This window comes from Scardinius erythrophthalmus (genome assembly GCF_964197995.2).
Source record: "Scardinius erythrophthalmus genome assembly, chromosome: 14".
NCBI lineage: Eukaryota > Metazoa > Chordata > Actinopteri > Cypriniformes > Leuciscidae > Scardinius > Scardinius erythrophthalmus.
Window position 1 is genome coordinate 2,002,555 of NC_138234.1, and position 26,189 is coordinate 2,028,743.

The 26,189-nt window shown below is 38.0% G+C and overlaps 1 protein-coding gene across 6 annotated transcripts in view; it reads right to left on the reverse strand.

The window, feature by feature from the left end:
* The window catches only part of LOC308702327 (Golgi apparatus protein 1-like), a 72,546-nt gene that overhangs the window by 21,756 nt on the left and 24,601 nt on the right, over positions 1–26,189 (reverse strand). For 3 of the 6 annotated variants that reach the window (XM_081385096.1, XM_081385098.1, XM_081385100.1), the window contains exons 9-23: positions 24,528–24,649; positions 24,116–24,217; positions 21,786–21,939; positions 21,652–21,696; positions 20,480–20,617; positions 18,793–18,879; positions 17,905–17,967; positions 12,011–12,124; positions 11,838–11,926; positions 11,615–11,732; positions 5,319–5,411; positions 5,089–5,226; positions 4,510–4,633; positions 1,233–1,375; positions 487–588 (exon numbers count right to left, since the gene is read on the reverse strand). In XM_081385096.1, the coding sequence (XP_081241222.1) occupies positions 487–588; positions 1,233–1,375; positions 4,510–4,633; positions 5,089–5,226; positions 5,319–5,411; positions 11,615–11,732; positions 11,838–11,926; positions 12,011–12,124; positions 17,905–17,967; positions 18,793–18,879; positions 20,480–20,617; positions 21,652–21,696; positions 21,786–21,939; positions 24,116–24,217; positions 24,528–24,649 (1,632 nt within the window). The remainder of the gene's footprint in view (positions 1–486; positions 589–1,232; positions 1,376–4,509; positions 4,634–5,088; positions 5,227–5,318; positions 5,412–11,614; positions 11,733–11,837; positions 11,927–12,010; positions 12,125–17,904; positions 17,968–18,792; positions 18,880–20,479; positions 20,618–21,651; positions 21,697–21,785; positions 21,940–24,115; positions 24,218–24,527; positions 24,650–26,189) is intronic. The other 3 variants (XM_081385099.1, XM_081385097.1, XM_081385101.1) reach the window with 1 other exon arrangement.

Genomic DNA, 26,189 nt, shown 5'->3' on the forward strand with positions numbered 1-26,189 from the left:
CTGTGGGGTGTGTGTGTGTGTGTGTGTGTGTGTGTGTGTGTGTGTGTGTGTCAGGTGTGTGTGTTCACCTCTTCACTGCACTGGAGCTGCAGCTGTGGGGTGTGTGTGTGTGTGTGTGTGTGTGTCAGGTGTGTGTGTTCACCTCTTCACTGCACTGGAGCTGCAGCTGTGGGGTGTGTGTGTGTGTGTGTGTGTGTGTGTGTGTGTCAGGTGTGTGTGTTCACCTCTTCACTGCACTGGAGCTGCAGCTGTGGGGTGTGTGTGTGTGTGTGTGTGTGTGTGTGTGTCAGGTGTGTGTGTTCACCTCTTCACTGCACTGGAGCTGCAGCTGTGGGGTGTGTGTGTGTGTGTGTGTGTCAGGTGTGTGTGTGTGTGTGTGTGTGTTCACCTCTTCACTGCACTGGAGCTGCAGCTGTGGGGTGTGTGTGTGTGTGTGTGTGTGTGTGTGTGTGTGTGTGTGTGTGTGTGTCAGGTGTGTGTGTTCACCTCTTCACTGCACTGGAGCTGCAGCTGTGGGTTGAGCCTGTAGTCGAGCGCTGACTCATGCAGAATCACACTGATCTGACCCTCACAGTCCGGAGAGAGACGCTGCACGCACACGCACACACACACACACACTCTCTTAAATGAGTCCTGCTCAGTGTTGGGTAAGTTATGAATTACTAGTTACTAATTACATTGTCAACAGTGTATTTAGATTACTGTACTAATTACTCTCTCTAAAAGTATTTAATTACTAATTACTTTCTAAATCCAATATCGTCCTCAACCTGCTGAATAATACAAGGATAGACATGAAATGTATTAATTCTTTCAAATAAATACTATAAAATTGCAGGAATTACACTTAAACTGCCCAAACAATTTAAAGGTGGCTCATAATAAACACTCTTTAACATCAGACAACACATTTCGATGTTAAACCCACTATTGTTTTATATAGAATTACAGTCCGATCTCACGGCATTTCACAAGATGGCTAATTCGTAGGAATGCGAGTGAGGTCGCATGATTTAGCCACCGCGTGAAATGCATTCGAACTGCCGTGAGATCGGATTGGTCTATACACAGTATTTAGCTCAATTACATCAGAAGTAACTGTAGCTCAATTACAGAAAAATTAAGAGTAATCCCTTACTTTACTATTTTGAGGGACAAGTAATTAAACTACAGTAACTAATTGCTTAGTGATTAGTTCCAGCCGTCACTGGTCCAGCTGCCGTCACACACACCTGGTCTGCGTATTTGAGTTTGAGGCAGGAGATGACCTGGCCCTCCAGCTCGGTGTCGTCTTTGGCATTGTTGAGAATGTTCTGGCAGAACTTGGGGATGTCCACTTTACAGGCCTTCCTCAGCACCGGGTTCAGGCGGTAGTCTAAACACAAGAGGCGGAGTTACACCGTGTCCTAACCAGACGCGTCAATCAATCAAAACCCACAGCCAATCAGAGCAGCGTGTGGGCGGAGTCTCGCGGCACCAGAGAGTAATCTCGACGGCACTCGCAAGAAAATGGATAAGTGCTACATTATCATATTCACAAATATTACACCATTTAAACATTATTCAAACACATAGGAAACTAAAACAATCTTTGTCAAAGAATACACTTGTTTGTTCACAGTTTGAACGTTCTTGTTTAATTTGAAGATCTGAGGTGAATTATCCATTGTTGCTTTTACAGCTTCAAAGCTGGAGCACTAAATGATGTTCAGAGTCACATGACACGCTTTTTAAGAGCATATTGCAGGTAATAAAAAAAATCTAAATGAATATATAACCGTGTATGAAAATACCATATGAAAAGATAATGCAGGATTTAAAATGTTTTAAAACGACATAAGGACACCAATTTAGTAGATAAAGTGAGCGTTTCTTTAACTGCTTTTTTTTCAACATCGCGTCATTTTACGTCACATGAGGGAGATGTGTGTGCTGTGCTCTGAGTAGAGTGGTATTCAGTAAGAGCGGTCGTGAGTCAGTGTGTTTTCACTAGTTTTTGTATTTCAATTTATCATCGTCATGGTACATTTTTTTTGTTTGCAAAAACTCCAGCCTGTCAGGACATCGAGTCCACCGGCTTCCTAACAAGAAAAAGGACGGTGCTATCTTTCGTGCCTGGGTGCGGGTTGTGCAGGTGAAGAGACCTGATACACAGTTACAACTATGATTAGAGTTGTTTGCATAAAATGCACCGTGAACATTCACATGTTTGCCCTGTGATAGGCTATAATTTATCTCCATTAGGGTGACCAGATGAGGGGGGGTAGTCCTACTATGATATTAGAATACATAGCCTATAATAAAAGATAATGAATTTCAAACCTGAACCAAACATATTTTTATTCAAAGATCAACAGTCTGTCTTTAGTCTGCCACAAAAAAACAATTCATTCAAGCAGTGAGGATGATTTTGTTGTCCTCTTTCTTCTTAAAAAGAGGAAATATTGGGTCCATCCAATCCTGGGATTGCGCGAGAGGAAGGACAGTTTCACCTCCTTATCAAGCATTTGCGAAATTATCCCGAGCGATTCAAAATTTAACGTTACCTCAGAATGTCAGTGGAACAGTTTGATGCTTTGCTAGCGATACTGGAGCCACATATTATTAACACTATATATAATGAAGGCCCATTAGTAAACATTATTTGGTGCATTGACCAACAATAAACATTACATTTATTAATTTTTGTTAACATTATTTAATTAAAATATACAACTGTTAATTTTTAGCTCATGTTAACTCAGGTCCATTAAATAATATTAACAGATACAAGTTTGGATTTTAGTAATATATTATTAAATGTTGAAATAAGCATTGACTTAGATTACTAGTTAACTAATCAGTGTTAATTTTGACAGCAAATTTTCAATTAGTTTTAGTCATAGTCTTTTGACTAAAATGCCATTTAGTTTTAGTCATATTTTAGTCATCGGAATTGTTTTAGTTTTAGTCTAGTTTTAGTCGACGAAATACAATAAGATTTTAGTGGACTAAATCTACAGTAGACTTAGTCGACTAAAATATAATGGGTTTAAATTGAAATGCATTTATTTAGAATTTCTCTAAAATGTCCAAACCCATATACTCCCGGAGAAAACATTAACCTGCTAATATGAATGATTTTAAAGTTTGAACGTGCAATACAGATTTAACTACTCTAACTTAAAACATATCTTAAAATGAAATAAAACCACTTTTCCTAAAGTAGAACAGTCTTTTTTTTCAACGAATGATATATGCATTCTTTATAACTACTTGCATACATCATTCTCTATTCTTTCAAGCAGACATATTTATTTGTATGAATTAAATATAATGAATCCTTATTAAAGCTATTAACGAGCAGTGAATGCTTTTCTCTTTTTCTTTTGTTGCTTGATCAATATTAAGGACACAGACCGCATTAGGTTTATTACCCACTGTCACTTTAAGACATCGGATCATGTCCAATGACATGCGGATCCAATTGCACTGATGCACATAGATACACTCACAACTGTTTAAGACATAACCGACATAATTTACGTGTATACTCTCCAAAACGGACATTTAGACATAATATTTGTGTGTATTTGTCCATTCAGACTGGAAAGAGAGCTCAATTCAGTCCTCGCGCGCTGTATGGGTGTCTATGTGAATGGCTGCACACTTCGGGTCGGGTGTGTGCGCACAGAAAACCGTACCGAATATAGCTCTTTTTTTGCGTCGTCACTCTTATTCAGATCTATATGTCTGCTCGTCTCTACTCATTCTCCCAGACGTTTACATGTTTTAACATTTTATGAGACATACAGCGCATGCCAACTCGTGTGCCGCTGGGTAGATCACGTCACAGTAGCCTACAATTGTGCGCATCTCCCACAAATGCAGGACATCAGACTGGATCCAGACTATCCTCAGGCCATACGTCACCTAAACATGGTCTGAGGCTAGGATACCGAATGCTTTTATATCAGTTTACTCCCAGAATGTTTTATGAGGTTCTGTTTTCAAGCACCCTTCATCTGGTCATTCTGCTAACTCATCTCATGTGCAATATGAGGCTTTTATGTCCGTGTATTTGTTGTTGTTGTGAAGTATGTGTGGAACATGTTGTAATGTCAGTGTATTATGTCAATTAAGCTGTATGTGAGCATACCAAGACAAATTCCTATCAACTCAGTTGAAATGGCTTAATAAATTTGAATTGAATTGAATTGAATTGGATCGCTTCCCAAATCGTCACTATCTAACATTTTCGTCTAGTTTTTATTCGTTGACGAAAATGTCAATAGATTTTCGTCATAATTTTTCTCATTCAAAACTACTTTTTATTTAGTTATCGTCTCGTTTTCGTCTGTGAAAAAATGTCGTTGACGAAAATAAAGACGAAAATTATTCGTCAACGAAATTAACACTGTAACTAATGGAACATTAAGTGTTACCAAAGAAGCTACTAGATGACTAGTATGAAGTGACGAGTGATTAAAGAAACCATATGTTTGTGTGTGTGTGTGTGTGTGTGTGTACCTGTGTTCTGGGTGATCTGTCTCTTCGTGATCATCTGTTTGCATTTAGGATCCATGGTCTCCCTGTTCTTGTTTTGTTTCAGACACTGTAACATGTCCTCGGCATCAATCTCGTTGCAGAAACGCTGGAGGACAGAACAGAACAAAGCCATCTTTCAGTTTTAAGGTCTTATTACAGGGTTTCTGCAGCGTTATTAAAATAAAATTTAAGACCTGCACATATAAAATCAACGCGGTAGAGCAAGATCTACAGTAACATTTAAACCATGACTGTAAATAACAATTTAAACTTAAGTTTTTATTTATTTAAATGACACCTAACATTTCAGCCTTTAAACCATTTAAAAGTGACTATAGTTAGATTCATTTAATATATATATATATATATATATATATATATATATAATATCCTAAATGTTTAGATTGTTTGAATGCGTATTAGATTATCACTATTTCTGCTTTTTCTTCATCTCCAAAAGAGCTCCTGAAATGATTAAGACTTTTCTCTGTTTTCCTGGCCGTAAATGTGCCGAGACTGTGCGTGAGATGCTGTGTGATGCTGTGAGATGAGGCTGGTCACCCGGATCATCTGCTTGCAGACCCTCATGAGCTGGAAGTCGAGCTCGGGGTCCATCATCTCGCTCTCCTGCAGTCTGAACACCTTCTGATGGCACTGCTGGGTCAGGTGCTTCTTGTTCTCCTTCAGACACTCGATCACCTGAGCACACACACACACACACACACAGAGATGAGTATGCGGTTGCAGGTAAAGTGATGATGATGATGATGACAATGATGATGAAGGTTTACCTGAGCGTTCCCGAACACCATGTTCTGGCAGTGCTGATTGATGTCCCAACGACAGCTCTTGTACAGATCCGGCTTCAGACGAATGTCCTCCGACTGACACACACACACACACACACCAGAGCTCTAACCGCACACTTCAGACCTACACATCACTATATCTGTTCAAATGTGTTTTATAGGGCCCTATGAAATGCGTGTTTTTTTTTTTTTTGACCCATTTGAATCGTTAAATAAAATATTAGCAATCAAAAAGCACATGTAATTAAATTAATTCATGAAATAATTTACCAACAACTTAATTAAAAGTTTAACAAATTACATTTAGGGCCCTATTAAATTCATTGTTTTCTTTTTAACACAAATTACGTTTTTAGTTTTTTCCTTTTCGTTTCTGTGGAATGTTGTTTTTTGCCCCTGTGTTGTGTATTTATATGTTTCTGGCAATCAAATGAAGGCATAAAACATTAATTAAATTTATCTTTTAATCATGAAATTAAACTTTTTTTTGTCAAAGTTTTGCACAACAGAGCTTTACTGCTCAAATGAAAACAGATGAAAAATTGTGATTATTCCTTAAAAAAATGATGTTTTAATAATAATAAATTATTATTAGTGTTAATAGTATTACTTCGAGACGTAGCTAAATTCTGCTGTACAACAGAAATATAATTCTGTCGTAATTTCTTCAAGTTAAACTGAACTTTTATTTTGACAGGTGAAGTTGAAGAGTTTCTGTGTGTTTATGATATAGTAAGGCTGGTGAAGTGACTGTTTGTGTCAAAAAATGTAACATTTCTGTGAATTTCCACGTTATACAGTAACTTCTGTTATGATGACAGGATTGCGCACCGCTGAACTCATCAGGCTCTCGTGTGAGGTGTGTGTTAGTTAGGGCTGGGTATCGTTCAGAATCTTTCGATCCGGTGCCAATTTCGATACCTCAGTTTCGATACCGATTCCTAATGATACTTTTTTCGATACCATATATTTTAAAATTCAACATCAACAAAAATACATTAAACACAAAGCTTTTATTTTCCACCTTAATTGTGAATCAAAACAGTTATCAAAATAAAAATATTCTGGTAAAACTGCTCACTCAGTAAGGCCATGTCCACACTAATAGAGAGCCTAAGTCCCGCCCCTCCGCTTCCGGCTCATGGGACCTTATTTCGGAAAAAATATGTATGGAAGTCAATGGCGAGAGACAACTTATCTTTTTATTCCGTCTGAACTGTGCCCTGAACTACACATATGATGTTTGTCAAGTTAAAAGGTAATTATGAAAGTCAAGAAAGTCGCAGTTTGTCATAAAACAGAAGAGTAACGTTTAGTTTTATGTGAAAATCGCTCAATGAACTACATCTCGTCTCGCACTATGTACGTCATAAGATCCGTTGCTCGTATGTGTGTATTCTGGCTCAAAACACTCAGGCATGACGGCGTAACGTTACGACTATAATGTAAGACTATAGAAAAAATGACAGACGTTAGCTTCAGTAAAGTTAGCTTCAGTCATTGAGAGAAAAGTTATGACGTCGCATGCGCGCCTTCTGGGTTTGTAGTCTCTGTAATTACGTATTTTCACAGTCTTATACCTCAGCAGGTTTACATCAAGCTGCGACTTTCTTGACTTTAAAATGTATCTTTTAAATTGACAAACATCATATGTGTAAATCAGGGCACAATTCAAACGAGATCAAAATATTTGTTGTCTCTCGCCATTGACTACCATACAATATTTTTCCGAAATAAGGTCCCATGGTGGTCGACCGGAAGGGGAGGGACTTAGGCTCTCTATACGTTTTCGTTTGAAAACGTATATTTTTCTCTCCGTTTTGGCCTTCCGTCCACACTGAGGCCCCGTCCACACTACTGCGTTTTCGTTTAAAAACGGAGAATTAAAACGAATACGATCTCCGTCCACACCAGCGTTTTAGCTGCGTATTAGAATTGATCTCCGTCCACATTAAAACGACTGAAAACGCGGATCACGTGACCATTCACCAACACTGGGCATGCGCTTGCCGGTGTAAACCTAGAGACTTTCAAACATAGACTGTAAAAAAATGCTTTCAAACATCAAAATGTCATTTATTAATATGTATTTGTGTCAAAATGACATATAAACATCTTTTCCTATTCTATTTTGCCTGGAAACGCTTCCAACACACTTGCGTGTCGCATGAAAAATAGGCGTCGGTTCTATTTATAGCATGCACGCGTTTACCGCGCGAGCCGCGCCTGAGACGCTGCAGTTTCTTACTGTAAGATACTGTTCCAGCGGGTGAAGTTTACTGGTACTGAATATTACCTGTGTATACTCCATGACTGGTGACACCCAATCATAGAGCCGAGCGTGAGCCTCTGCGTCATCGTTTCTAAAGTCCTCCGTTTTGTCCCGTCTTCACTAAAACGCCCTCCGGAGATTCAAAATGAAAAACGGGTCGGCAGCGTTTCTAAACTTCTCTGTTTTGAGTCTCCGTTTTTGCCGTTTTAGTGTGGACGGGAGGTGCAAACGTAGCAAAAGGTCTCCGTTTTTAAACGAAAACGCAGTAGTGTGGACGGGGCCTTAGACGGCGTTTTTATTAATGAAAACGAAGCTTTTTGAAAACGCACTCCAAAGCGGATACATTTGAGAACGCCGTTTTCGCGTTGTAATGTGGACTGTGAAACCGGTGGGATTTAAACACGATGATGTGACGTATATTGTACCATTATGTTTATACCAGTGTTGTGCCTGTTATGTGCTGTTCACTTTCACACTGTTGCTAACTTATATTAAAATATTCTGCATTGCACACTCTTCATATCACAGTCCTGCAAAGATGACAGAATTTACTCACATCTGCTGTCCTGCGGCGATACATGAGAGCAGTTTTAGACCAATCATATGGTGACTGCGTGCGACCTGGACCGCATCAGTGAATGCTGAGATAGTTTTACTAAATAAAATGATCCTGTCAGAAGAATTGCGCGATAACTTCATTATTTATTTTTTCATCTGAATCATATCAGTGAGCTTTTGTGGGGTTTTACGCATGCGCTGTAAGGTGAATTTAGCGTTTTCAGGCGTTTCTCATCCACACTGAAACAGTTTGATTCGTGTGTGTGGGGGGGGGGGGGGGGCACAACAAACTGAATTATTAATCCAGGACTGAATGTAGGCTAATTGCTAAATAACAATTTAACAGTGATAATAATGTAGCTATCATTAGCCTAAAGTTTAGCTAAAACTTCAGCCGGTAGGGTTGGGAAATAGCCAATTGCCAAATAAATCTGAATTTTTGGGTTAAATGGCGATGAATGGTATAATCTGAGTATTTAATTATTATTTTTCTATTTGAATAAAAAAAATATCCTGATCGATATTGTCCTACAAACAATGTTCATATTGAAGGTTATAAAAACAAACAGTGTAACCTTGCTGTCTATCTGCAGTCTATCCAAAAAAGGGGTCAAATCACATTACATTCTAACATTGCAACATTACAATCTAAAAACAAAATAATGCTTTTTAAAGAAGTAGTTAAATTTACTAAACTTAATTAAAAAAAAAGCTAATATAAAAGTACACATGTAGGTTTGAAATTCTCTAGCACATTTATGTTCACCAACAACAACAAATATTCAACAACAAATGTTTTAGCTAAATATATTTATAATTTAGTGCTAATGTATATTTTAGTCAGAATAATTGCGCTCCGTCTGTTCGGCGCGCATGCACGCGGCGGCGCTCGTTCACGGAAGTTTAGCTTGCAGAAAGCTCGCCCACTCATGACAGCAAACTGGACTTTCTAACATTTACAGATGGAGAATATGTCCGTGAAATGTAAGTTATGCACTGAAGAAATTATTGGATGTCACTTCAGCTTATGGCTAAATACTAATAGAGGTACATTTGTTTCCACCAATCGCTGCACAAGTTAAGGATACGTATGATGACGAAAGCACGTTAGCGCGAGCCCTCCCGGAGCCCATAGAGAATGCATTGCAGTGCCTGCAGTTCGAAAAAAATAATCTTTGATAGTCTATGGGAACACTCTCAGCCAGAGTGAAATCGCCCAAAAAGAGGCGGTACTCCACAGAACGTGACATGGCGCTGATTGGACTATATCCAGAGGCAGAACAACAGTGACGGCTAGCGTAACTCTGTGGTTGAATGAGATAGTGATTGAAAGCCTTTCACACTTTGGTGGTGCGTCGCCCGATCGCCCTAATGAAGAAACCGCCGCTGTCCGCACCTCTCCGTGTGTGTGTGGGTCGGAGCTCCGCTCTTTGTCAATATACAGAGAGGACAGATAAGCTTGCGCTTACGCGCTCAGATGCTTCTGGACCCGAAATTTGGCACCGAAAGATAAAGAATTTTTCGATACTCATACAGGGTTTTTCCTGGCTCAAAATGAGGCGGAGGTGGTAAAATCCTAATAATGTATTTTAATAATAAGGTAATTAAATGTTATTTTTCATAGATCATCATATAGCCTAATGTGTTTTCGGCATTATTTTTGTGGGTGGAGGTTGGTACCTCTAGGGGGGTCCGGGGGCATGCCCCCCCCCCCCCCCCCCCCGGGAGAAATTAAAGATAAATTCATTAATCTGGTGCACTTTGAGTCACCCGAATCCACTGTTAAAAATAAATAATCCACCCGCAAACCACCCATATTCTTTGATTTAGATATCTGCATCTGATCACATTACAATTATTCAAATTCTCAGTGTTAAGCATGATAATATGATAACATATCACACTGAAGTTGGCTAATTAAAAATGAACATTTATTTAAAATAAAAGTTCTTCTTTTGGCAAAATTACATTTCCTTAATAGCCTTAACAGAGGCTTTACTCTATTCAAACTTAAATTGTCAATGTTTCATTACATCAATGTTTGAAAACAGAATAATTTTTTGTACCTTTATAAGGTTTTATTTTATTAAATGTTTATAAAATCTTTAATTTCAAATTCTTAAATTTGATCAATATATTCAATTAAAATAATAAGACATTATCATTATCATTATCATTATCTGTTTCCAATCAAATGAAATAATTTACATTGAAAAAGTATAACTGTATTAAATTAGATTATTTTAAATATTTTTGAATATACAAATAAGGAATGTTGAAAAGAATGATACTTTATAAAACTAAACCGCCAGTAGGAGGCGGTAGGCGACCGTCTTAATGAGCGAGTCATTGAGTCATTCATTCAAACGATTCGTTCAAACGGCTGATTCATTCAGAATGAGGCAGTTTATGAATGGGTAATTGAATCTTTGACTCAACCGATTCGTTCAAAACGCTGAATCATTCAGTAATGCTACAAGTGTTCGTTGCTGTGAGATGCGCGATGGTTCTGCTGTGATCTTTGTTTGGAACTATTTTCGCTGCTGAAACAGAACAAAAACAGTCATTGCGTCTCAAAGGTAAGTGACTTAATTTTAACTATTTGTTTATTGAACTGTTATGAAATCAGTCTCGGTTTCAATCTTGATGGCATTCAGGAAAACAGCTCTCTGGTCGTGTGTAGCCTAGGCTATATATTGTTTCTTAACTATAATATGTTATAAATAACAGCGCGAGCCTCAACAGAGCAACTTTGTTACCGTCAGTACATTAGGTAGGCCTATATTATTTTCAACTATAGGCTATCAATCGCCACTTACATTAAATTAAATAAAACAGAATCATCCTCACGTTTTCGGTGATTCGTAATATTTTTATATAATTTTTTATTTTTTTAATCAGGGCATTTGTCCGGATGGGCTACAATTCTCTCTCAATTTTCCCTTCAAAAAAGAAAAAAGAAAAAAACACACGTGTCCCGGACAAAGTATATGGTCCCAGACAAGCGTTATTGTCGAGTCCTCCTGATATGTTTTCCTTGATTGGATTTCCATGAAGAGAATTACGTTGTTGAAAACGAAAGTAGAGTGACGCACGTTCATTGCGTTTCACCGTGATGAGAGTTCCGTGTCTTTATTAAACCCAACACAAAATTATTTATCTGTCATCCACCCTCTTTTATTACTTATCCGCGCAGCAGCAGCACTATACGGTTTGAGAAGGGACACAAGTGGTAACCGCAACAGAACCGTCACGGTGGAAAAAGTCTATCTGATCATGACTGTCTGTCCGAGTTTTGTCGAGAGCCGGAGGCGGCACGAAATTTGACGGAGGCGGCCGCCTCATAATTCTCTATGCAGGAAAAACCCTGCTCATAGGATCGGAGTATTTTTTCGATACCATAAAAGTATCGACGTTCGGTACCCAGCCCTAGTGTTAGTGCACTGACCATCTCCACTTCCTCCACGCGCAGCTGCTTTCGACACTTCATGGAGACGCGCTGCTCTTCGACCTCCTGTAACGTGTCGTTCCTCACGGTGGTACTCAGACACATCACCACATCCACCCTGAGGACACACACACACACACTCAGGACCTTCCCATCATGCTTCAGTGTAGCTCATGTGACCAGTATGACACAAGCAAACCCAACAGCCGTGCCATGCGCTCACTTCTTCTTGATGTTGGGACACAGTTTGAGCACGTCCTCCTTGCAGGCCATCTTGAACTTGTAGGAGAAGCGGAAGTCCTTCATCTGGATCTGAGGATGAGGAGGAGAAACGGACGGTTGACAGAACTGTAGTGACAGAAAGAAGAAGAGCGAGTGTGTGATCGGCAGACGCACCAGCTGGAAGTGTGTGACTCCCACGGCACACTGCTCATTCATCTCCTTCTGCTGTTTATTGGCAACGAGACACTCCATCAGGTCCCCGGTGTCCATCTGGTTATCAGCCACGTCCTGCGAGACACACAGAAGAAGAAGACGACGACGATGAGGAAGAATCTTCCTCTTTAACAGATGCACCGAGGAGATGCAGTATTTCTCAACAGCAGACAATCAAATAATAAATGAAGAGTAAAATGAATTCATCCGTAATCAGGATTATAAATTTAATAAATTAAGAGTTTTTTAACTTCTAATATTTCCAAGTAAAATATAATTAACACACTGGGTAATAATTCTCAGTTGTCTGAGAGATCTCTCTCTGAAAAGACAGGTTGTGAATGCTCAAGGTCTGAGTCTAGATCAGTGGTTGCGTAGAGAAGATTACTTCACACTCTGTGGATGGTAACAATTTTTTAAACAATCCATTTGACACAGCTCAAATTTAATGATTCTTTTCTTAATGTTGCTTATAAATTGGCTGATAATGTTCCTATTTGTACTGGTGAGCCCTTGGATTATATATATACAGTACCAGTCAAAAGTTTGGAAACATTACTATTTTAATGCTTTTGCAAGAAGTCTCTTATGCTCATCAAGCCTGCAGTTAAAAAAACAAAAAAAAACAGTAATATTATGAAATATTATTACAATTTAAAATAATGTTTCTCTTTTTTAATATACTTTAAAATGTAATTTATTTTTGTGATGCAAAGCTGGATTTTCATCAGCAAGTACTCCAGTCTTTGGTGTCTTATGATCCTTCAGAAATCATTCTAATATGATGATTTGATACTCAGTTATTATCAATGATGGAAACAGTTGTGCTGCTTAATATATTTTTTTTGGAATACTTTTTTCAGGATTCATTGATGAGTAAAACATTAACAGCATTTATTCATAAAAACAGCATTTATTCAAAATAAAAACATTTCTAACAATATAAATCGTTACCATCACCTTTTATCAATTTAACGCATCCTTGTTGAATTAAAGTACTAATTTCTTACAAAAAAAAAAAAGTTATTGTTCCCAAACTTTTGAACGGTAGTGTATATTGTTACAAAAGATTTCTATTCTAAATAAATACAGTTCTTTTTAACTTTTTATTCATCAAATAATCCTGAAAAAAGTATCTCAGGTTATAAAAAAAATATTAAGCAGCACAACTGTTTCCAACATTGATCATAAATCATCATATTAGAATGATTTCTGAAGGATCATAAGACACCAAAGACTGGAGTACTTGCTGATGAAAATTCAGCTTTGCATCACAAAAATAAATTACATTTTAAAGTATATTAAAAAAGAGAACCATTATTTTAAATTGTAATAATATTTCATAATATTACTGTTTTTTTTTTTTTTAACTGCAGGCTTGATGAGCATAAGAGACTTCTTTCAAAAACATTAAAAATAGTAACGTTTCCAAACTTTTGACTGGTACTGTATATATATATATATCAGGGCCCGTATTCATAAAGAATCTTTAATGCAAAGAGTAGCTCCTAGTGACAAAATTCTTAGAAATGTGGGCGTTTACTCTTAAAATTAAAGAAAAAATCCCAGTAAAGAAAAAAGTAATTCAGAAAGCATCTTAACCCTTAAAAGGTCTTAAGGTCTAAATTGTAAGGAGTACAGACGAGGACTTTTAAGAGGCTTAAGAGTTTCTTTAGCAGAGGAGAACATGGCAGAAAGATGAAGAGGGAGAAGAAATGTGTTGCAGACAATGGATAACAGTGAGTTAATAAGAGCTATAGATTAGATCGTGCAGGGATCATGTTTGTGACTGATCTTATTAGAGACGTGCTAACATCTCCGACACAGCGCAGAAATGCCATAGCGCCAGAAATGAAAGTAATCACTACATTACGATATTTGGCAACTGGGAAAATTCCATGTTTGATACATTAAAACCAACATTCAAACCACCAGTTAAATAGACACGCCAGCAACCAGTGTAACTGGAAAGAGTGGAACATTTTTTATCATTCTAAGCCAATCAAATACCTTATAGGAAATTAACAGCATGGTAAATAAAAAAAAGGATTTATATACACATATATAATGTGTGTGTGTGTGTGTGTGTGTGTGTGTGTGTGTGAGAACGATCAAATAGGAAAAATTATGCATGTAATTTCAAAGTGAAGGCTTAGAATATACTTAAAATCACTTTTTTTTTTCCGTCTTGGACAACCAGCCAATCACAGTCTTCAAAAGATTGTGTCATACATAGCAACGGGGTCAGCCCCGCCTCCTCACTAAGATGAAAGGTTTAGTCTTTTCCTTACTCAGAGTTGCTCTCAGATCGGCCCCGAATCGCTCTTAAGCTAAGACTCCTACGTAAAAGTTTTTAAGCTAAATTAAGAGTTTTCTGAGAGGATTCTTAGAAGCTTTATGAATACGGGCCCTGGACATTTTCCTATTATCTCTATTTTTAAGTCACCTGAGAAACAGGAAATAAGTGAAATTATTGATGAATTTAAAATATCTTCAGCGGGTCATGATAATATCTCTGTGTTTCTTGTCAAACAGGTGAAATGTTCAATATTGCACCACTTGCCCACAAAAAAGTATATTAAAATATTTGTATACTATAGACCTACATCTATTTTGCCATGTTTCTCAAAACTTTGAGAGAAAATTGTATATAAAAGCAGATTTTGCATGAATTTACATGTAGTATTTTTATAGATCTGTCAAAAGCTTTTGATACAGTTAATTATTTCATTTTATTGGAAAAGCTGTATAAATATGGTTTTCATGATATTACATACAAATGGCTGAAATTACATTTTTAATAAAGACAGTTTGTTTGCTTTAAGGGTTTGTGTTCTGGCAGAGGAGGATTACTCTGTGGCGTTCCTCAGGGGTCTGTACTTGGACCCTTACTAGTTCTCATTTATATAAATGATTTGTCAAATGTTTCAAATATTCTGACTCCAATAATGTTTGCTGACGATACAACATTAGTTCTCTCATTCAAATTTTAATTTATTGTTTAAGAATGTAAATGATAGTTCAATTGGTTATGCTAATTGGTTTAATTTAAATATTAATAAATATAATTGTATTATTTTTAGCGGTAAAAAATTATAACCTAAGGATTTATAAAAAATTACAATTAGGAGTTTTTGTAGACGAGAGTTGGAGGGAACACGCCGACTATGTGAAAAATACATAAATCTATCGGTATAATAAGGCGAGTTAGGCATCTTGTTACTACAGAATGTCTTCTTACTCTTTACTATAGTTTAATTGTTTGGGAAAGCACTTTTCCGAGTAATATTTTAAAAAACCCATCCTTCAGAAACGTTTTGTTAGGATTGAACCGATCAGATGCATATACTTCATCTGTGCATTTCATTTCTTACTATTTATGATATCAATATTTCTCAAACATGTGTTTGCATTTATAAGAGATATTCAAGTGACGGTAACATTCCAGAGCAGTTTAAGATGCATTTTAGAGTAAATTCACAGGTTCACTCGTCAATCTACAGATTTTCATCTTCCAAAGTTTCTCACTTGTAGAGGTCAATACTCAATCAGATTTAGGGGTATTCAATTATGGAATGGTTTATCGCATCTAGCAAAGAAAATGTTCATCTCTAATATATTATAAAAGACGTATAAAGGATCATTTCATTGTTGCTTTGTAATTGTGTCTTACATATTTTCCGTTGTTGTTATGCATTTATGAGCCCTACAGGGTTTGTTTTTGGTATGTATGTTTTGGGGTGGTGGTGGGGGGGGGGGTTTCGATAGGCTATATGTTGTAATTCATTTGATTCAGTCATATACATTTATATATTTTTTTATTATAGTTTAGCTCTTTCTTTCATTTTAAAGTTTCTTTTTGTCCTTGTTGTTAACTCTTCGGAGTCTTGGGCTATTTTGGCCGTTTTTGAGTACTTTTTATTTTGCGACTTAAACAAATGTTTACCATACCAATGTTTGGTATTGTTTTTTTTCAGCACAACATCACCTATATGAACAGACACTTATTTTTTCACTTTTATGTACTGTATCAACATACTGGACCCAAAATCACACAAAAAACACAAAATCCGAATAGAAAAATTATAGTTTTTTTTACTATAAAAAACACAAACATGCTCAATGAAGCATTTTAAAAGGTTTAAAATGTAAACACAAGTTGTAAATGTCAACATATACAGGTAAAATTCAGATATAATCAAGCTATATACAAAAGAAAAAAGCGAGTGTAGCCATAGGCTTTTTTTTCTCTTTTTAGCTTTGCCACTTTTTAAAAGTTTATGCACACAATTATACAGAGAGCTATATTTAAGGCCTTGCATTCCCAGAGTATGAGGGTTCCCAATTAGTACAAATACAACATAAAAAAGGTCAAATTGAGATAAAATCAAACTATATACAGCAAAAAGCAGGTGTGGCAATAGGCGTTTTTTTCTTTTCTTTTTTGCTTAGAAACTCTACAAAACACTTCATGTACAATTACACAGACAGCTACATTACAGGGCTTTCCTTCCTTGAGTAAGAGGGGTTCCTAAAAAGTGCAAATATACTATACAAAAGGTAAAATGAACACAAAATCAAACTATATATACAACTATTTACAGCGAATATCAGTTTTTTTTTTTTTTATCTGTGCCACTCCTCAAAACAGTTTCTGTCAACAATGAGACCAAAGACATTCGCTTCATTTTCCTTCCACAAAAAACTACCTAAACTATCTACACTACTCCTAAACTACTCTCAAAATATATTCAAACTTTTCCAAAAACTAGCAATAATATCTCTCTCTCTCTCTCTTTCTATATATATGTCTCTCTGTCTACTCCGTCAATCTCCCGACTCCCACCTTTCAATTTCACTTCTTTGCTCAGTTGGCTCCTCCTCCACTCCCTAAAATGTGCAGCCTGAAGAGCAGAGTCAGCAGATTCACACATTTTTCTCCGTTTTGTTTTAAGACAAAAACCGCCGAAGTTATGAGAATAAATGCAACGCCTGTCGCATCCCATCTTGCGTTCCTTTACGAACGCGTCAATATTTTCAATTTTTTTTAATATAAAGTTTAAATTATCATATCTCCGTTTTTACTTGGTCTATCAACACAAAACAAAAAGTAAAATAGAGTTTCAAGCCAGCACTTTCGACAGAAGTGGACAGCAGCGCTCAACGTGACTTTGTTTTTATGCTTCGACGTCTTAAACTGGTCATGTGATTTGATCACGCCGGCGTGATCGGCGACTCGGAAGAGTTTTAAGGGGAGGCTTTAAATCCGCCTCTCCCTGCACAGTATTTGCATTGTGTTTTCTTGCTCTTATTGTATATATTTAAAATTTGTGCAAATAAAATAAAATTAAACTAAAGTCTAAGGATACAGATGTTAATCTGGCTATTATACAGTTGCTTATCGGATCTGAGCTAAGTTCCTCTTTTCATAGTGTAGTGTATCGCATCGAAACAGACACACAAGACACACACACACACACACACATCTATTTTTCATGTTTTCACAATCTGAGGTGTTAGCCTGCAAGATATTTAGCTAAGATTCGTTTACAACTGTATTGAGACATCGGAAACCCCTCATCTAAACAGCAAGTACAAAAGTTTACCCATAAGTCATGGGTAAGCTACATTTGAGGCATTAAGATTAATAAAAGAAAAGTATTAAACATACATTTTGAATGATGGAAATAATGGTAAACGCATCAAAATGATAGTAATGAGAAACATCAACATGATAATGATTTCTTAAAATATGATGATGACATTTGATTAAATGATATTTAAGATCTAAACGATAAAACATGAAATATATCTTTTTTCTTTCCCTGATTCATCAGTATTGATCTGAGACTCACGTGACAGTAGGACTGGATCACGGGCTCACAGGCTCGGATCAACAACACCTTGATCTGAATGTCCTGGAAAAGCAGACGCACAGAAATCAGTCCAGACCCACGTCTCGCTCGCAACACAGATTTTTATATATATACAGTGCTATGCATAAGTTTAGACACCCATGCTAAAGTTGACTAAAAAGAGGAATGAAAAATCATCTTTTGGAAATTGAACTTAATGCCTTAATTTAAAAAATTTGGAAAAATCCAACCTTTAAGGACACCAATTTTCTTTGTGAATGAATAATGTATCGTAAATAAATAAATGTTCTTCCTTAAAATACAGGGTGCATAAGTGAGTACACCCCTATGTTAAATTCCCATAGAGGCAGGCAGATTTTTATTTTTAAGTATTTTTTTTTATTATTTTTTAGGATACTATGCATCCTGATAAAGTTCCCTTGGCCTTTGGAATTAAAATAGCCCCACATCATCACATAGCCTTCACCACACCTAGAGTTTGGCATGGAGTACTTTCCATAAGATCATCACTCAATGCAAATCAAACTAGCTATTAGGCTAACTGAAATAAAACCATGCCAATCTCTAGGTATGGTGAAGGCTATGTGATGATGTGATGATGCACCCTGTATTTTAAGGAAGAACATTTATTTATTTACGATACATTATTCATTCACAAAGAAAATTGGTGTCCTTAAAGGTTGGATTTTTCCTAATTTTTTAAATTAAGGCATTAAGTTCAGTTTCCAAAAGATGATTTTTCATTCCTCTTTTTAGTCAACTTTAGTATGGGTGTCTAAACTTATGCATAGCACTGTATATACTGATATATTTGATATATTTCAGAACTAAACAGCGGTAAAACAGCACAAAAGCATCTTTCTGTACCTTGGACTCCAGTTCTGTGAGGTTTCCCACCACTTCCCTGCATTCAGGGATCAGATCCTCTAAATGATCCTGCAGGCACTCCAGTTCCTGAGAAACACACACACACACACACATTGAGTACGGTTCATGTCTGTGAATTTAACATTCAAACCGTTTCCACAAATGGCAACATCAGTGAATAAAGAACATTTGCTGGTGTCCCATGAGCATTACGCTGAGTAAATCACTCGCGTGTGACCAGATTCCACAAGAGAATTTAACTCATTTACTGTCGACTAGTCGTGCAATTTACTAGCCATTGGCTAATTAGAGGCAAAACATAAGATATAATTTAAACATTCAAGCGCAAGACGACGTGAAAGATAGCTCGCGTGCGCTGTGTGAGAAGCTGTGTGTGCAACTGCACATCAGACACACACTGGATTGAGCTCTTTCACGTCTTCTTGCGCTTGAACCGACAATTTCACACAAAATATCCGTCTTGGCGAGTATCCTAGTAAACATAGTTAGTTATGCGTTAACTGAACATAAAAAGTCGAGAACGAAAACGCACAGTATTGTACAGTATTCGTGTACTGGATCAGTGCATTCGCTCTTAAAGTGACAGCAGCCTAACACTCCTGCAGTGTCTGTGTTTTTAATGTTCATCAAACACACTGCTCTTGACTGAATTACTTCTGTAACTTTAATAGATATTGATCTATATTTAATTGATACTGTGAGGACTATGCAGTGCTGTTTTACGTTATATGATCAATTCATTTTCATGTTCAATAAGTCCTGACTGTATTGTGTGAGAACTTCCCCAGAGTTAGATGAGTCCACACACACCCTCCTCATCTCCGTGCGTGCCGTAACTCTGTCTGACGCACCCACCGCTAGCCTAGCTTAGCACAAAGACTGGAGGTAAATGGCTCCAGCTAGCATACTGCTCCCAATAAGTGACAAAATAACGCCAACATTTTCCTATTTACACCAGCCATCTTCTAACCGTACACACACTGGGAACTATATTCTCAGAAGGCGAAGCACTGCTACTTGGGCGGAGTGATTTACTCGCAGCGCCTGAGAAGCCCGTGGTGAGGAGCAGAGAGTTCCTCAGAGTTGGAGTAAATCAAGTAGCAGTGCTTCGCCTTCTGAGAATATAGTTCCCAGTGTGTGTACGGTTAGAAGATGGCTGGTGTAAATAGGAAAATGTTGGCGTTATTTTGTCACTTATTGGGAGCAGTATGCTAGCTGGAGCCATTTACCTCCAGTGTTTGTGCTAAGCTAGGCTAGCGGTGGGTGCGTCAGACAGAGTTACGGCACGCATGGAGATGAGGAGGGTGTGTGTGGACTTATCTAACTCTGGGGGATACGGGGAATAAGCTAAAGTCCTAAAAAGTGGGCGTGTTCCTTTAATGTAGGGTAGATGTTCAGCCTTGTTACTTGCAACCCACTCTGCTGTAGTTTTCTTAAAAACACACTTTAGGAAATTAACAAGTGTAATTTATAAGTTAGAAGTTTATTTAGATGTTTATAGCTAGGACATGCATTTTGACACGTCCTAAGTTTTAGCAACGGCTGCAAAAACTGTAAATCTCATCAAATGAACAGAAAAACAAAACCACTGAGCATTTTAAAGAAAACGTTGTATGTGAAAGTGAGTTGCAGTGTGAACTGAGTGCAGTGATGATGCGTGTTTAACCTTTCCAGCTTCAGTCGTCTCACTGCACCACTTCCCCAGGTCCATCATACAGCGATGGTGAAGATCCGGGTTCAGCTTCACATCCAGAGCCCGCTGGTGCAGGATCCTCCGAACCTCAGTCTTACAGTCCCGGGACAACTGCAGACCGACTGAAGCGTTAGCACACACTCACACACGCTCACACACACACACGCTCACACACACACACACACACACACACACACACACACACACTCACACACGCTCGCTCACACACACACACACTCACACACGCTCACACACACACACGCTCACACACACACACACACAGGATCCTCTGAACCTCAGTCTTACAGTCCCGGGACAACTGCAGACCGACTGAAGAGTTAGCACACGCTCACACACACACACACACAGGATCCTCCGAACCTCAGTCTTACAGTCCCGGGACAACTGCAGACCGACTGAAGCGTTAGCACACACACACACACACCCATACCCACACCCACAACCCTTCAAATCACAGCAATCTGTGTGTGTGTGACACGTTACCATGGAAATCATTAAATCACAATGTCTGTTTTTAGATTAGTCTGTAAAGAAATCGCATCATTGGAGTGAGTTTCCTGTCAATCACTACCAATCATTAAAGCCCACGGCATCATTAAAGTGATTTCAGTGTCAGTAAAGGAAGACTTTGATTTGTCCCTGATAGTTTAACTGAAAGCGTGTGTGTGTGTGTGTGTGTGTGTGTGTGTGTGTGTGTGTAGCTTAAGCATGTTTACTCTCAGAGTGAATGAACATCGCCAGGCCTGGCAAGAACATAACTCGGTCATGTCACAACTAAATATATAGAGATTTTATATTTACTGCACAGAGATATTATTTTTGTCTTTTTATATTAAAATCAGCTTAAATGAAAGGCAATACAAATAAGCATGAAGTATAAACATACATATACACATATATATACACTTCATGCTTATTTGTATTGCCTTTCATAACGCTAATGAGAATCAAGGGAGGGTGCTTAATTTACATGAAAATAATGCATCAGTGCACAAAATTGTACAAAAGCAGGCTAAAGTGTGTAAATGCTAAATTTATAAATGTATTGGCTGTGAAATGCAACCTAGACATGTTCTTGACAGGTTTGTGAGGTTCAGCTCTTTAAAGAAATCAGATATACTTACATCCAAACTCACTTCCGAACTGACTTCAGAAGTGTCTGATGAAGCCTACGGTTACATTGAGGATGAGCTATTGCTGAAGGTTCTCAGTGTGCTATAGTCTGATGATGCAGTGTGAGAGTGTGTGTTGCTCGTACCCGTCGCCCCTGCATCTCGGTGGGGTACGCGTGCCGGAACAGACAGGAGAAGATGGCTCCGGGAGGCATGAACTCACTCGTCTCGTTCCAGCCGTGAGTGTGACAGATGCGGGCCGCGTCGTTCTGACACTTCTTGTACAGGATGGGGTCCAGTCTGTAAACAACATGTGTTCAGTTATATGACAGATATATCAACAAGAACTCTCAAAAGGAACAAATCTCATGTTTTTGACAATGTTCTGACATAAAATGAACCTTCAATCGGACCTTCTCAACAAACTAAAGCAATACCAAACCAAACAAAATACCAAAAAAAAAAAAGACAACAAACCAAAACCTTCTCAAAACAAACCGTAATACATTTTTTTTTTTTAACACAACTGAGCTGCACGATTCTGGATAAATTGAGAATCGCAATTGTTTTGTTTAAAATGGAGATCACGGTTCTGAATAGATCAGACATGGGAGCAAAATAACGTCATTTACTAGAGGTTCTGACAAAATTGTTAATTGACGCAGTCTATTTTTAAAAAATAGTTTAAATGAAATGTATTTAAAAAATTTTTTGTGAATGATTCAATGACTTGCTCATTAAGACTTCACTTCTTTCATTACTAGATGAATGAATGAATAATTCAATGACAAACACATTGTTTAAAGGCACAATATGTAATTTTTTGCTTTAAAAATAGCAAAAATCACTATATCTATGTTATTTTTTTTTTAGTTGTGTACTTACATTATCCCGACTGTTTCCAACAACTTTCAAACCAGGAGAAATTTGTAATTTAATTCGAAGACACGTCCCGTTTCTTTATTTCCGTTTTGTCGCCGTCAATGCCGTCATATCCGCGTTGTCCCTGGTTTCCGCTCGTGCTGCCATAGCAACCAGAGCTATGAACCAGAGCCGTCTGATAGTACAAGGCGACAGACGTGGACAACTGTGTAGTTCATAATGTCTATCTGCACGCTGTTGTTGTTTCGTTCAAACATTACGGACCATGGCAAGCAGACTTTGGATAAAAAAGGAGAACTAAAACGAGAATCAATATCAGCGCAGTGTTTTCGAGATGCCGAGAGCTCCCATAGACAGTATATAAACGAGAGCTCCACATCCGAGACTTCGACCGCTTCTACATGTACTTTATTAAACAGGTGAGCACATTTACATAAAACTAATCAATATTATATAGTTCAACAATGATAAAATGTTAGAATATGATCTGTATGTTATTCTAATGTTGATCTAGCTCACTGCTAGTCTCATACAGACAAACTAACACATACATTTCAACACATTCAAATGCAGTTTAGTGTGCTAGTGTAATGTTAGACCAATGAAACAGCGCTGCGTTACCTCACAAGTTTAATTTGTCTAATAAACTGACCTGTGAGTTGTAATTCTGCACTGCGTGTAGTTCGGTAGAATGAAATGTCCTTTTATATCCGCGGGACTCGCGTCGCGTGTGGAGCTGATAGCTGTCTCTTAGCAATCCCGAACTGCTCCATATCACAGTCATGATAAAAACATCGATGTATTTACTCATCCATAAACATTATTAGATAGGCCGGCTTGACAAGATCCATAATTCTTAGCAAATGTTGAGTCATCAAACTACGCCTTTGTTATTGTAAAGAGGTTAGCGACCCCTTGCGGCGAAAAATTCCATATTGTACGTTTAACACTCGTGTCTCCACCTACTGGTGTAAGGATGTAATGGCACGATATTTATTTAAAGTGTCAAGTTACTTTCTAAAGGTGATTACTCCATTTTCGATCACTACCGTAATCATCAGTGTTTATATCCGAACTGTAAACTTTTATACCAGTACTTCTGTATTTCTGTCTTACAATAATTCAGATTTTCAATGATCCTGTGATGTTGAAAAGACTGTTTGTGAAGCTGTTTCATGATAATGTCTCTCTCTGGATCAGAACACAGATCTGAATGTTCGCTGTGATCGGACGCGTCAAAGGTTTAATAGACGGAGAAGAATAAGATCACCATCATCAGCTCTACTTTAAACTTACTGGCATTATCAATTATTGCCACCGTAATATTTAGCCGTTTCTCCAATTTGTGCACAATCGTGTAACCAAAGGATTCTCTCATTACAAACAAGTAACATTCCTTAAAACTGTGGCACACAGAAAGTAACATTACTGAATTCTTCCTGAAGCATGGTGAAAAAGACAAATAAGGAAGTACTTGAAGTGTATGTGAAAGTTAAATTAAGTTTTGGTCACTGGATTTTGTTCAATTAAAATTGTGGAATTTAGTAAAAAACAAACAAACAAAAAAAACACTCTTTTTAGTTTTGCGACTCACTTCCAGTCTCTGGAGATGAAGTACTGCAGCTCCAACAGTCTGCGTTCACAGTCTTCAACCATCTTATTAGTGTAGATATGCTCCATCAGACAGGACAGGATCCTACACACACACACACAGTCTTGACAAAATACCCCTGTTCAGGCTGGACTACACACTTCACCTTTAATGTTTCTATTTCTGCACACTTAAATATGAACAAACACACAGAAACAAGGTCGAATGTAAATGTAAATCGATCAACATACTGGAAAGTTTATGGTAAAACTGGTTGGCTCAGATTTAAAACACAAATATGCCAAACGTCCCTAATATTAATAAAAACACTCATTTGTTCCATTTATTGTTCCGTAAAGGATGAGTATGTGACTTGCTTGACCTCGGATGAGCTTGTCATCTCAAACACACTCACATGGGATCTCCGTTTTGGATGTGTTTGCAGGCGGTCTGGATGACGTACTCGCAGTCCTCGTTCAGAGCCCGATCGATGCGGTAGTCGGCCCCGGGGTCCGTTTCCTGAATCAGCATCTGGAGCTGAGGGACACACACAGTTATGAGAGTCATTCATCAGCCGATGCATTATTCAACATGAATGAATCTCTCACGACTTTATTCATGATTTAAATGAATTCAGCCTGGGTTCATTCATCAGGAACTACTGAAACACAGTAAACACACATCGTAATCTTCAGGTTTTTCAGCCTCTTGGTGAGATTTATTATTACAGCATTTATACATGTTTTTAACTGAAAAATCTATATATTGACTAAGCAGCCACAGCTAAATATATTCAAAATGTTTAATGCAAGAAGTAAAAAATAATTACAATGTAGATGTTTTGTATTAGTTTAGCAAAGAAAAAAATGGTACAAGGAACAATTCCATTTTCGTAATTAATAAAATTATTAATATGCCCCAATTAAACCACACATAGTAATATTATATTACAACAGCAAAATCTAACTATCAATCTCTTCAATCCATCAATCTCTATATCCACCCATCCCTCCCTATATCCACCCCTATACCCACCCCTATATCCACCCCTATATCCACTCCTATACCCACCCCTATATCCACCCCTATATCCACCCCTATATCCACCCCTATATCCACTCCTATACCCACCCCTATATCCACTCCTATATCCACCCCTATACCCACCCCTATACCCACCCCTATACCCACCCCTATATCCACTCCTATACCCACCCCTATATCTACTCCTATATCCACCCCTATATCCACCCCTATATCTACTCCTATATCCACCCCTATATCCACCCCTATATCCACTCCTATATCCACCCCTATATCTACTCCTATATCCACCCCTATACCCACCCCTATATCCACTCCTATACCCACCCCTATACCCACCCCTATACCCACCCCTATACCCACCCCTATATCCACCCCTATATCCACTCCTATACCCACCCCTATATCCACCCCTATATCCACTCCTATACCCACCCCTATATCCACCCCTATATCCACCCCTATATCTACTCCTATACCCACCCCTATATCCACTCCTATACCCACCCCTATATCCACCCCTATACCCACCCCTATATCCACCCCTATATCCACCCCTATACCCACCCCTATATCCACCCCTATATCTACTCCTATATCCACCCCTATATCCACTCCTATATCCACCCCTATATCTACTCCTATATCCACCCCTATATCCACCCCTATATCTACTCCTATACCCACTCCTATACCCACCCCTATATCCACCCCTATATCCACCCCTATACCCACTCCTATACCCACCCCTATATCCATCCCTATATCTACTCCTATATCCACTCCTATACCCACCCCTATACCCACCCCTATACCCACCCCTATACCCACTCCTATACCCACCCCTATACCCACCCCTATATCCACCCCTATATCCACTCCTATATCCACCCCTATATCCATCCCTATACCCACCCCTATATCCATCCCTATATCTACTCCTATACCCACCCCTATATCCATCCCTATATCCACCCCTATATCTACTCCTATACCCACCCCTTTATCCTCCCTATATCCATGTCTACATCCA